The sequence below is a fragment of the Pholcus phalangioides genome, unplaced genomic scaffold, assembly GCF_987345545.1.
Source record: "Pholcus phalangioides strain wild (caught in Gottingen) unplaced genomic scaffold, Ppha-v1.0 ptg000004l_1, whole genome shotgun sequence".
Classification (NCBI taxonomy): domain Eukaryota; kingdom Metazoa; phylum Arthropoda; class Arachnida; order Araneae; family Pholcidae; genus Pholcus; species Pholcus phalangioides.
Window position 1 is genome coordinate 4,267,100 of NW_028301597.1, and position 13,137 is coordinate 4,280,236.

General features: G+C 34.4%; 1 protein-coding gene across 3 annotated transcripts in view; it reads left to right on the forward strand.

The window, feature by feature from the left end:
* The window catches only part of LOC149086469 (adenylate cyclase type 10-like), a 128,653-nt gene that overhangs the window by 15,082 nt on the left and 100,434 nt on the right, over positions 1–13,137 (forward strand). For 2 of the 3 annotated variants that reach the window (XM_089255700.1, XM_089255708.1), the window contains exons 6-10: positions 534–626; positions 1,656–1,694; positions 4,756–4,902; positions 8,062–8,276; positions 9,840–9,906. In XM_089255700.1, the coding sequence (XP_089111826.1) occupies positions 534–626; positions 1,656–1,694; positions 4,756–4,902; positions 8,062–8,276; positions 9,840–9,906 (561 nt within the window). The remainder of the gene's footprint in view (positions 1–533; positions 627–1,655; positions 1,695–4,755; positions 4,903–8,061; positions 8,277–9,839; positions 9,907–13,137) is intronic. The other variant, XM_089255704.1, reaches the window with a different exon arrangement.

Consider the following 13,137-nt stretch of genomic DNA (forward strand, 5'->3'; position numbering starts at 1 on the left):
TTTTTGTTAATGGTTATATCAGATGCTAATTAAATTTTATTATTATTTTTTTAACATTTCATAATTTTAATTTACATTTGATTGAAAATGCTCCAATTAGTATAAATAGCTTTCCATGCATACAAATTATACTGCAGTGATCTCTCACTGGGAAACAAAACAACTTGTGAGGGAAACAAGGACAAAAAAGCACATTAGTGAGAGAAGCGTATAAGTGAATAGTATTATTTACCTATATCTTTGATCGAAAGTGCAGAAAATTGTTTCATAACTGAGAGAAACATATAAGTGAGAGTTCTTTGTATTTCGAATAAGCAACATTTGTCTTCAGGCTTACATGGAAGTTTTCTTCTGTTCAACAAATTTTTGCAGGTCCTTTCAGCTTAGATATAAAAGTCGAACCTGCTTATGACTATATTTTTGTTTTGCAGTTTTTTAAATATCAATTTTTTTTTATTAAGACACACTTGTGAATTTTCATGAAGATTAAAAGTGTATAGTTTGTTAATGATAAACTTGGTTCATAATATCAGGCTTCACGCCCATGACTGAAAAATATTGTCGCAGAGAAATGCAGGATGACCTGGCTGCAGATCTTGATGGCTACATGAGTCAACTGGCATCAAGTAATTGTTATTTAATTGATATATATATATATATATATATATAATGCTGTTATGAGCGATTCTGTACTTGGAGAATTTTTTATGTTGAAGGGCCATCACACACCGGTATAAACGTCTGATAATGCCAACCATTATTATTGGGAAAATGTTGAGAATAAACTCAGACTGATATCAGCCCTTCTTCCGAAAAAACATTTCTACATTTGACCAAAGGCTACACAAAGATGTGATTTTGTACCATTTTACACTTTTTAGCCCTAAAAAACAAAGACCAATCTATACCCTTTTCTGTTGAAACAGTATGCTTATGAATTTCAATTGTCTGTCTGATTATATGAGGGTTATACCAGTCTAAGTTTCCTTCTCTAGAACTCTGGTTGACACAGACTTGTTCATGTAAGGCCGTAACTAGGAGTCAGGGTAATTTTTGTTGAGGTGTGGGAGAGAAAAGGTAATTTGAAAATAACCACCAAGGAATAAAGAAATATTTTTCATCTAATTTTTTGTTTGCCAAAATTTCATTGTTTTCTATTTTTTATATCGTTTTCAGGATTATTCAAGGCTCTCAAGCCAGTCAATTGCATGAATAATAATCTGCAGTTTACTGCCAAATAAAACAAGTCAAGTTTTTTTTCACTCCTGTGAGGCTACAAAAATCTGAAATTGTTAAAAATTATTGATATTGAAAATTACTTGTTCAGCTGAATTAGTTTTTGTTCTGGATCAGATGTGTCTCATAGACAGCTCCAAAGTAGAATGTTTTACAGTGTTCATCAACCACCTCTGACTGAAGATTCTCATAATATAATTGAAATATTTTCTCCTAACATAGTATAATTCCACAGTGTTTTCTACTCAGAAGAGTTGTTTATTTCCCCATATTTTAACATTCTTCCGGAGATTGTTCTGCTACATACATCTTTTATTTGGCATATTCTGCTTTGGAGATGGACAGCAGGGTGGACACACGTAGTATAAAAAAGATACACTGATGTATTGAAGAGTTATATTTATTTTCTTATTTTGCAGCTCTATTGGCATTTGGAGGTGACATAGTGAACTTTGCAGGTACTTACTTGGAAATATAAATTTTTTTAAAATGTATTATGAAATTATGTCATGAAAATACTTTTTACATGGAATACTTTAGGAAAGGTTTGTTGATTTTTTTTTCAATTTTTCAGTTCTTTTGAAAAATGATTTTTTTCAAATTGAAATGCCAATTTTTGATAGGTTTGTAATTATTTGGAAGTAGAAAGAAGTAATACCCCAAAGTAATGCAAGGATACTAGAGGTGAGCTGAAACAGTTCTCGATGCATGATGAAGATGCAGAGTCCCTGTGCATTTGCCCCAATTTTGGTTTGTGGTACACAGGGTTCAACAGAGTTGAATTTATTGTTTTGCTACCTGTGGGCTACACAAATTTTGCCACCCTTCTCCCATTCTAGTCTAATTTTTTTTTACTGTGTCCTCGAATTCGCCACCCTGTGCTATTATCCCCCTCTTGGTCTTTCCCACCCCCACTCCTACAAGTACACCTGTGCTAAAGTCACTCATTTAGTCATGTTTGCACATTGTTTTTGTCATTAACATACTTGCACATGCTCTAGGTCACTCTTGTGCTTGTAAACTCTCTAGGTAATACATGCTCAACTCATGGCTCGTGAGACAATTGTGGCCCTCAGAGTCATCTGCATGGCCCCCACATCCTAAAGCAGGGCCCCTAGGCTAGGATCTTTTGCGGGGGGGGGGGGCCCAACCACACTTTCACGGGCCCCTTTATTATGAATTTATAGCATGAAAAAGCAAAAAAAAAAAAGTGAAAATCGTCCCGGGCCCCAGGGCTTGAGCCTTATCAGCCCACTCGTTATGGGGGGGGGGGGGGCATGGTCATATGATGTGGCCACGACCTGAAACCTAATTTTGTAAAAATGAACTAAGCAGCACATCACCAGATCACTTACATTTACAGACAGAGTATGACCCGCCCAAGTGGCGCAGTGGTAAAGATGCTCGTCTTCCACTACGATGGTTATCATCAAGGTCCATGGGTTCGAATCCGGGCACAGAACATCAGAAGCAAGTTCTTTACCTACTGAGCCTGGGGCGACCATCGACGGTGAAGTAGTAGTAGACAGAGTATGAAAAAATCATGATTTAAAAAAAAATCAAAACAATCTGATTTTTTGAATAAAATCAGATTTTTGTGATTAAAATTAACTGAATGCTTATTAATTAAAATAAATCTGGTTAATCATTAAGAATCCATATTTTCATATCACCTAATTGCTTTTTTTCTCCTAATTGCTCAAATTTAATTAAGTATTAATGAGTAAACTACAAATGAACTACAAGCAAAAAATATGAGCACCAAAAATTTGTATTTATGTAATGAAAGATTGTTGAGCCCAGTTTAACTTCATGGATTAAAATTTTTTTTTTTAGAGAAAAGTGCTTTTATCGATGTATAACCAAAAAGTCATTCAGCATCGACTAAATAAAACAAATTCTATTGACAAGATTGTTTCTTGCGCAATTAATAGATGTGTTTCTGACTTGCATGATGTTGCTTAATAATTTGCACATTTTTATTCTTTCACAGATTTAATGAGTTTTGGTAAAAAAACGATCAAACTCAAAATTTTAATGCAAAAAGTAAAGTTGAAAGCCCGATGATATTTATGTTGGTATAACATCTACTATTATTTTGAATCAACAATTAGGGCATAGAACTCAAATCTTTATACAAAAAATAATTCCTCTGTTTTTTAATCAGGGAAACCCTAGGGCCACATTGTGATGCACTGAAAATGCTTAGCGTGGTTTAGCTAAGTTCAAGTTCCTATATTTTTCCTGCAATTTTTTTCCATGCACAAAATCTAGAAATAGAGCAGGTTTCTTTCTGCACTGTATCTAGGGATTAAGTTCGTCTTTATATTTATCCCAAAGATCTCTTTTATGCTTCTGTTAATTAAGAACTTTATCACATATCAGTAGCATGCATACAATACCAGGTTATTTTTACTTCAATATCATTAAAGTTATGTAAAGAAAAAAACAAAATTTAAATTTTGTGATCTAAATTAATGATTTAAAAAAAAAATCAAGCAGATTTAAATCGGCATACCCTGTTTATAGATCACTTATATGACCTGGGGCGCTAAACCAGATCATTTAAGTGGCTCGCAACACAGTTCCAAACAACTTACGCAGGACATGTTTTTAGTCCTGCTCCAAAATGGATGGGGGGCACTTGCATCCCTGAAGTAATGTGACAGTTGGGACAAACTTCCACATCTTGAGTTCAGTTCGCATAAGTCTGGATGCAATTTTAGACACAAGTATCAGTTAATTGGGATTAAATTGGGGATGGGGGAGAAACACCTGTCTGGTGAATATTGCAATTAAACATGGAGTTATTCCTGTACAATGCATTATAAATGTTCAGGGAAAAAAGTTATTTCGATAAGGTAGCTTCATAAAATATAACTTGCCTTGTGGCTGCAGTCTAGTCTTTAAAAAAGTATGCCTTGAAATCTGTTAAAACAAAAATTTAAATGCCCAGGTGGGTTGAAATTAATTGAAGAATGAAAACCAAGCTGTGACTAGCCTGTAAAAAATAGAAGAGGTCATGCATACAAGCCTTAGGATTCTGCAAAGATTCCATCTTTAACAGCACATCTCCAGCTTATATTGTTGCCTCTCAAATCAACATGGGCTCTTTTAGGTATTATGGGCCAACTAAACAATTCTTTGTTGATTATCATTATTGTCTTAGCAATAATCCACTGATTTTGCTAGAATTCGAAAAATGTGTATTTTCCACAGAAAGTTACATATCATACAAGAGAGTTTTTTCCCCCCAGCCCAATGCATCAAGGAAATAGGCCTTTTTCTGGATATTATGCCGGGGTGAACTCGGAAAGAAAAGCATCTGGTCTCTGTTGGGAATTGAACCTAGGTCCTCTTGCAAACCCGGACGCCCATTCAACTTCCTGGCAGAGATCAGATCACTTTCCTTCCAGAGTTCACCACCGTGGCATAAAAGCCATCTCACTCTCTCCACATTCAAAGCATGTTGGAATATATATTGCTGTATTTATATTCACACAAAACCTCACTTTTCAGGTGATGCATATTTGGTGATCTGGGAACAAAGCAACAGAAAATCAACCACATTAGCGGAATTAATTGAGCAAGCCTATAACTGTGCTGTATTCATCCAGGCACATCCTCCAATGACTGATACCCTTAAAAATATGAAAGTCAAAATTGGTGAGGATAAAATATTTGAAAAAATTGTTTTTTTGGAGTTATCTTCATTATTATTGTCTTGTAAGCTGCTTTTGTTGAAAGGAATTCTTTTGCATGAATTGATTATCCTAATTTTTCAATGAAAACCCACATACCACCATATTGTCTTTACATACTCCATACATGGAGATTTATTTATTTATTCGTACAACATTGTTTGACCAAGGCCTATACGAGAGAATGCGGTGGTGAAATATTATAGAGATGATGGTGTAGGTTACAAATTAAATCGGAATCTGTTTCACAATCAATCATTTTTGATGGGAGGTTGTTTCAATTGGTTGTTGTTCAAAGTAAGAAACTAAATTTCTAAATTTGAAACAATCTGTGGATGCAAAAATGGGTTGCAATTTTCTGGAATGATTGATTGTATTGGAAAAGTGGGAAGGTTGGATTAGAACAGTGTTTCCCAAAGTGGGCAATATTGTCCCCCTGGTGGGCAATGGAATGATCTGGGGTGGGGAGTGATAAAAGTTACAGACTTAACATAGGATCTTATAGGTTCACTTGAGTTGGGGGGGGGGGGGCGATGAGAGAAAAAAATTTCTGATGTAGAGGGCGATGGAATGGAACGTTTAGGAAACTGAGTTAGAACATGTGTCTATGAGAAACAACATGGAAGATTTTGAATAAGGAAGTTAATGGAAAGATGTATCTATGACTAGAAAGCAGTTGGATATTGAATTGGCCCTTAAGTTCAGAAATGGAGGCAGTGAGAGGAAGATCAGTAGTTTATATGAAATGAAGCAAGCAGATTTATTTTGAATGGATTCTAACTTGTCTATATTAGAGAGGCTATGGGTTCCCATATTTCCTAGGCATATGAGATTACTAGAAGAATTAGGTCAGGAAGCAAAGATGTCAGAAGTGATGGGTAGGATTTTTAAGAATTCGGAAAAAAAAAAAGTTTTTGGTGACACGTATGAAAGACGTCGTTGATATTGATTGTCATGCTCATAAGTTAATACACAAGGAAAGGGTCCCAAGGTGTTGTTTTCAAAAAATTATGAAAAAATTCAAGCACATTCATCTCACCTAGAAACACATAAAAATGGAAAAAAAATTAGCGGCAGAATGCAGTTATTAAAGGTGCAGAAAATTATCTAAAATGATAACAGTTGGCTCTTTATTGCCCTCTGCGCATCTTGGCAATATCTATGAAAAAGTTCTTTTCCTTTCTGTCCTCCAGCTTCTTTGTTCTAGAAACTAGTCTATTTTTTTCTTTTTCTGTGCTGTATGTGATCGTGTGTTGTTTGAATGTCATTCTAATATTATAGGGTTGTGGAATTTTTGGTCATTCTTGGTTTCTAATTTACATTCAAAACATTAATATTAAAAATTTTTTTTTACTTACCTATAATTCCACCGGAATTTTTTATATTTTTGTGCATATTGAAATGAGTAGAATCAGTGGTAGTTTTTCAAAACGTTTTGAAGGCTCACCTTTCCCTGTCAGTACCAACCTGTTCTCCAAATTTAATTCCTGTAGTTGAATTGATTTTACTGCAAGTATATTAATATTTTAGGAGCATGGAATAAACTTTTGGAGGTCTGTATTGTTTTTTTTATGGGAAAATTTTCTTTGAGATGCCAATTTTTGAATGCAAATAACTTCTAAAAGAAAAATTTTTAAAAATAAAAAAAGCAATTTAAAATAATTTGATAATTTTTCATTATTTAAATAAACTGACTGCTTATTAATTAAAGCAAATCTTGTTAATCATTAAGAATGCATATTTTTTCACCTAATCCCTGAAATTTAATTTAGCATCAATAATTAAACTAACAAACAAGCAATAAACAAAATATGAGCAAGAAATATGAACACCAAAATCTGCATTTATATAGCATGAAAGGTTGTTGAGTCCCAAATTAACTTCATGGATAAAAATTTTTCTTGTAAAGTGCTTTTATTCATGAGGGAGCCCCTTCTAAAGTGAATGCCTGGTGGCGACTCAGTATCAAATATGGTGCAGGTTTCTTGAGTCACTCGATGTACAACCAAAGGGTCATTGAGCATCAACTAAAGGGGCCGTTCAAGTATTACGTAAGTAAATTTTTTGCCATTTTTGACGACCCCCCCCCCCCCCCCCCCGTTGTCAGCAAGATTTAGTCATCAGCTCTGCCCCTCTGAATCCTAACTCAAATTTTCATAAAGAGTGGTTGATGACGTAAGCATTATCCAAACCCCCCCCCTTGTTATCAAAAGTCAGCAAATCGGAACCCCCCCCCTCCCATCGATGATGATGTAATACTTGAACGGTCCTAAATGAAAAACCATATTCTTTTGACAAGATTGTTTCTTGTGTAATTGATGAATGCATTTATTATGATGTGTTTCAGACTTGAATGATGTTGCTTAATAATTTACATATTTTTATTCTTTCACCGATTTGGAAAAAGAATGAGCAAACTCTACTTTTTTTTTATATAAAACAACTTTTTGTAATAAAATTTCAAGTCCTATAATGTTTATGTTGGTACAACATCTCTTATTATTTTGAATCAGCAATTAGGGCACAGAATTTAAGGCTTCATACAAAAACTAAATTTGTCTATTTTTCACCAGGGAAACCTAGTGTCTCATTGTAATGCATAGCAAATACTCTTTGTGCAGTTATATCTAAGTTTTGCTCCCTATAATTTTCTATAATTTTTCCATGCACAGAATCTAGAAATAGAACAGCTATCTTTCTGCGCTGCATCTAGGGATTAGGTTTAGCTCTATATTTACCAGATCCTCTATATTTCTTTTAATCAAGAATTTACAATTACAAGAAGAAGTCTGGTTGTGTTTTAAACTACATAGTTTCAGACCTGGTTTGAGTTTTTACTTAACAAGAATAACATTTTTACCATACTGGTTTACTTATACTTCAATATCATTCAAGTTAATACAAAGGAAAAATGAAATTTGAATTTCATGATTTAAATTAATATTTTTTTTAAAAAGGCAAGCAATTTAAATCAGGATTTTAATCACAATTAAAATTAGCTTACCCTGTTCCAAAAACAATTTACTCTTATAAGTCAAGGTACTACTGTACTACATAATTTATTTTAGTTATTTTCTCAATGATCTTTTAAAATATTTTTCTTCAATACTGCATAATTTATCAGGAATCGCTGTAGGTGAGGCCGAATTACATATCATGGGATCACCTAGTGAATTTTTGCTGTTTGTCATTGCTGGAGGAGTTACACTTGAAGTTCGAGATGCAGAAGAACTTTGTAGTCCTGGTGAAATAGTTATTTCTCAACAAATATATCAATGTCTCAAATCAAGATATGTGCAATTGTATGACACATCTTTCCTGAAGAAGGAATTAGTCAGAGTATGTGCAATACTTGTTTTGGATATTGGATATTAAATGTACAGTCGACGCTTGTTATAATGACCCCAGTGTTGTATGAAAAACGGATGCTTTATCAGGAAGTCATTATATACGAACATCGAAAAAATGAGCTTCTTAAGAATATTCTATATTTGGATGGAAAAGAAAATTACATAATTTATTTTGTTGTAGTGTATGCGGTAGTAATGAAAATGTATCAGGTTAGAAAATAACGATGAAACTGTATTTACTAATTGCATGCAAGCACTTCATGTGCAATTTAAGGTCCAAGGGTATAGTGTAGTGCTTATTTGATAGACATGTTGGATGAATATAAGTAAGAAGGTGCTCATGTTTTCAGTGTGTTATAAGTCTATTTGCTTTTATATTCCCTTATCTGAAGAAAATTGATTCATTATGAATATTTATTGGACAACATTCTTATGTCATGGCCAGAACCTTTCCGTCCTTTTCTCCTCATTTTGGATTTTAGGAAAACTCTTATCTCAAGAAATTGAGGGGATCTGTAATGCAACTGTCACACATTTATAATGGAACAATCGCAATAACATAGTCATTAAAATGTGCGTTGACTGTATTCTTTGATATTGACAAAAAATTGTAGATTTTATTTCATTTCTTCGATATCGTAAATAGGAAAATATTTTAAGTGAGAAAGGGGATTATCTCAGAAATGTAACAAATATTTGGGTCCTATGTAGGTTATGTTCTGTTCTACCTGAGATTCATAAGGTTTCTCAAGAATTCATAAATATAGAACTGAAAAGCAAATTCATGTTAATTTTTATTGATAAACCATGCCTGTAGCCATTCAAAACTAGTTGAAATTTGGCCAGAGTTTTTAAAGAAACGAAGGTTGCATACAGGGTTGCTATCTGCATTACAATGTCTGAATCTTTCACGCGGTTGATTGACAAAGCTTTGGATAGTTCGAGAGTCAAAGTCAAGATTTAGTGGCAAACAGGAATTAAATAGGATTGCATAGTGTATTGCATAAGACTGGTTATTCCATCAGAATGTTTTTTCTTATATAATCATCACTAACCCCTTCATTTGTGAAATGGTGAAACTTTTATTCCTGTGATTTTAAGGGATCTCAAACTTTTGAATTTGTTGCTCTTTTGGGAAAGAGATTAAAACTTTGAATGTCCCGTCAAAGCCCTGTTAAATTTCGTCACTCACTAATTTCGAGACGTATGTATGCATTGATTAGGATTAATTTGCTACTTCGTTTATAATTTTCTTTTCTTTTTTCTTGTCAAAAAATATCTTGCATCACACCTGGCCAATCACCCTAAATGTTTGCAGCACTCCATTTTGAAATTAATATGATAGATGTTTATTGAAAATGCTTGGGTGGATGTTCTTATTTTCATGCCAGCTCTTATTTTCACGGCAATAAAATTGTGTGAATTCACACATCAGATTTATGAACTTTATTAGGAACTGAATTTGTTCATAATTTGAAAGGCTACTTTTTGCATTCATGATAGTTTTTCACTGATATTGATATTTATTACATCATGTCTTTTGCATTTTCAGGTTGGAAACTTTCCAAGAGCTACATTATATCCAGAGATGTATAATTTCCTGAAATTCAGTCAAAATGGTAAGTATGTTATACGCTCAATATTTGGAAAACTACTTCGCTTTCAAATGCAAACCTAATCAGTTTGCCATAGAGGCAATTTACTACTGTTTTACCCAAGGCCAACTTAATGCATGGGCCCCCACTCAGGCATGGCATGGATACCTCAACTGCAGAATGGGGTTTTATGAAAATGAGATATGATTAAGTATTTCGAGAGTAAGCATGCAAATTGGTAGGCAGACATTTTTAGCAGGGTGGGGGGCAGGCTAAAAAAGAAATCATGTTGCCCGTGGGCTCGTAACACTCTACCTTTGAGGAGGTGGCTATTTCAGATACTTAATTTTTGTGAGACCTAAGGGGTCATACATGTTAAGTGTACAACTGCTGTCATCTATCTCCAGAAGTGAGAAACTGGCATTCAATGAATATTGTTGTGGATGTAATTTAGATGTTATGGGTCTTTGTTTCTTGCTGTGGCAAGATTTTTTTAAAGGGAACATGACTTGCATTTGTGTAACCAAGTTTTCATTGTCAACTTGAACCATTCAACTCTCTCTATAATGCTTAATTTTGTTTTTAAAGAAACAAATTTTATGGAAAATGTGCCTCTATCAATTCAGCTGGACTTCGTTTGAATCGCTGCTGGGTTTTATAAAGATTTGAACTAGTTCACAATCCAGGGCTCGGCACGGGTCACTTTTTTCCCTAAAAGTCACTTTTTTAGAAAGTGGTCACTTTTATTACGTATTTTCAGGCCCAGGTCACTTTTTCCACTTTTTTAGCAAAAAAACCTCGGTCTCGCACGCTTTTCTATTGTCAGTGTTTTTCTTTTCTTCAAGGAGGAACACTTTACCGGTTCAATATCGCTAATTTTCTCCCTCCCTTCATTGAACTACGATCAAAGGAGGCGTGTTATCTTTCCGGGAGCATACCGTGTGACGTCAGCATAACTTGATTTCAAGGCGCTTGGAAAGATAGTTCCTTGCTTAAAGAATTGTCATTTCATGGAAAAGCCGGTCGGGAAAAAAACTAGCATAAAAGGCGTATACTTACAACAAAGAATCCCCCGCCCCACTACCATTCTTTCTTATTTCCCCACGTGCTCACTCGTTCTTTCATTTTCATCTTATTTTAAAATTGATCCTTTATTTTATTTGTTTTAAAAAGTTTTAGTCCTAAGGGCCGAATTCCTTTCTTGGAGCATAGAGCAAGTTACATTTGTTTGTTCTATCGTTACTTTTGTTAATTTTTTTTACTTATTGGAAATGACGATTTAAGAGAGCCCGTGCAGAAGCTAACTTACGTGCAGCGGGAGAATGCCAAAACGCGTATTAAAGACACGTATTATTAATACGTATTAAGCATATTAATACGCTTCGGAGAATACTCTTGTAGCTGGCCAAGGTTATAGAAGCTCGCAGGTATTTTGAATTTACTTAAAATAAAAAAAATTATCCGATTGAAAATCGCGATCTCTATCTACAAATAAAATTCATACTATTTTTCTAACTGGATTTAAATCTCAGCAAGAAATCGTTGCCCCAAATTTGATCGAGAGGAGAACTATTTATGGAAAGATTACAGAATCCAGCAATTCAACATTTAGTTTAACACAAGGGTTTCCAAATCAGATGAAAATTGGTCATCAGGCTGATAAAAACTCAGTTAATGCATTCTAGCCGTAAATAGAGGCGGATTTAACGGTGGGCACACCGAGCGCGCCTTTGGCCCCTACTTTACACTTTTTTCCTAATTTAAAGGGCCTAATATTAATTTTTTTTATGCCCGGGCCGTCAACTGCCCTTTATTCGCTTCTGGCCGTAACTTAATTTAGAGCATCTTCACGATACTGATTATGACTTAATATCGACATCTTGCTCTCCATTCTTGGCGTTGTGTAAAAAAAATCCCATTTTTAGACTTCGGAAGTTATTAAAACGTTGTAAACGAAGTAAAAAATTTTGAGTACATTTTGTATACTGTCATTCATGCCATAACATGAATGAAAAATCCACTGGAATGTAGATGGGACAAATTCTCTCATCAAATTTTGTGTTATTTCATTTTTTTCCCTTCTTTGAATGTGAAAACTTTTTCCCGTTTTGAAGTTTTTCCTGCTTAAATTAATTTTAAGATGGGTTGTGGAAAGCAACATGGGGGAAGGCATTGCTACTGTTACTCAGAAAGGATATAATGTAGTTATTCTCTCACACATAGTTGTTGATAAATTTGATAAGTTATTCAAAACTTTTCTGGTTAGCAGAATGCGTTTGAGTTTGATTTAATTATTTCACACTATTATGTAAAAAAAAAAAAGCAATTTCAATGAGTTCTATTGAAATGCAAAGTTAAAACTAAATTCAATTTCAATTCATTCAATTTGGTAATAATCAAACTTCATTGTCCATTTGGTCTCTTTTTAAAAATATTTTGGTCACTATTTGGTCACTTTTTAAACATTTTGGTCACTATTTGCTCACTTTTTTAAACATTTTGGTCATTATTTTCACTAGTTTTGAGGCCATGATCCGTGCTGACCCCTGACAATCTCATCATTATTAACCGGTCAAGTGGGAATGATGAAGATATTCGTCAAGCTTTTACCAATCCTTGAGCAGTGGTGATGAGATCTTCGTCATGGAAGACCTGTTGCTTCCCCCTTGACGTCTGTGTCTTGTTGGATCCTGACTATAGTCCTCCTCCAAATTGTGTACATTGGCAAGCTTGGAACCAACATTTGGGGATAGATGCCTCATTGATGCCCTTGCGTCACGATGGGTTTCATCGATTCGACTTCTACAGGCTCCGATATGCAGTGCTCATTCCATATAGTTTGTCTTGGTGTGTGGAAACACAATGTACAATGAGTTACGGCCACATCAGGAATGCTACGATACGAAGTCGACTCTATTTGATGGCTGTTGTATATTGGTCTCTGCTTAGTTTAAAACTGAGTCAGTCCTTTGCTGTCAAATGACTAGATGGATAAAAATGGAATCATTGAAAGTGCATTGATGGAGTGCATTGAATGGTTGCATGCTTAGATTACTGAAACATGTGTATCGTGCATGCAAAATATATTATTTGCTTAATTGCATCCTTTTTCAAGCAGGCACAGATATAATGAAATTCACTTGTAACGAATACATTACCTGTTTTTTCCAACTTCTTTATAAGCGGGTACAACTGCGTATGTATGTGGTTTTTTTTTCAAATGTGTGTATAGAATCGTATAGTAACATATGTAAT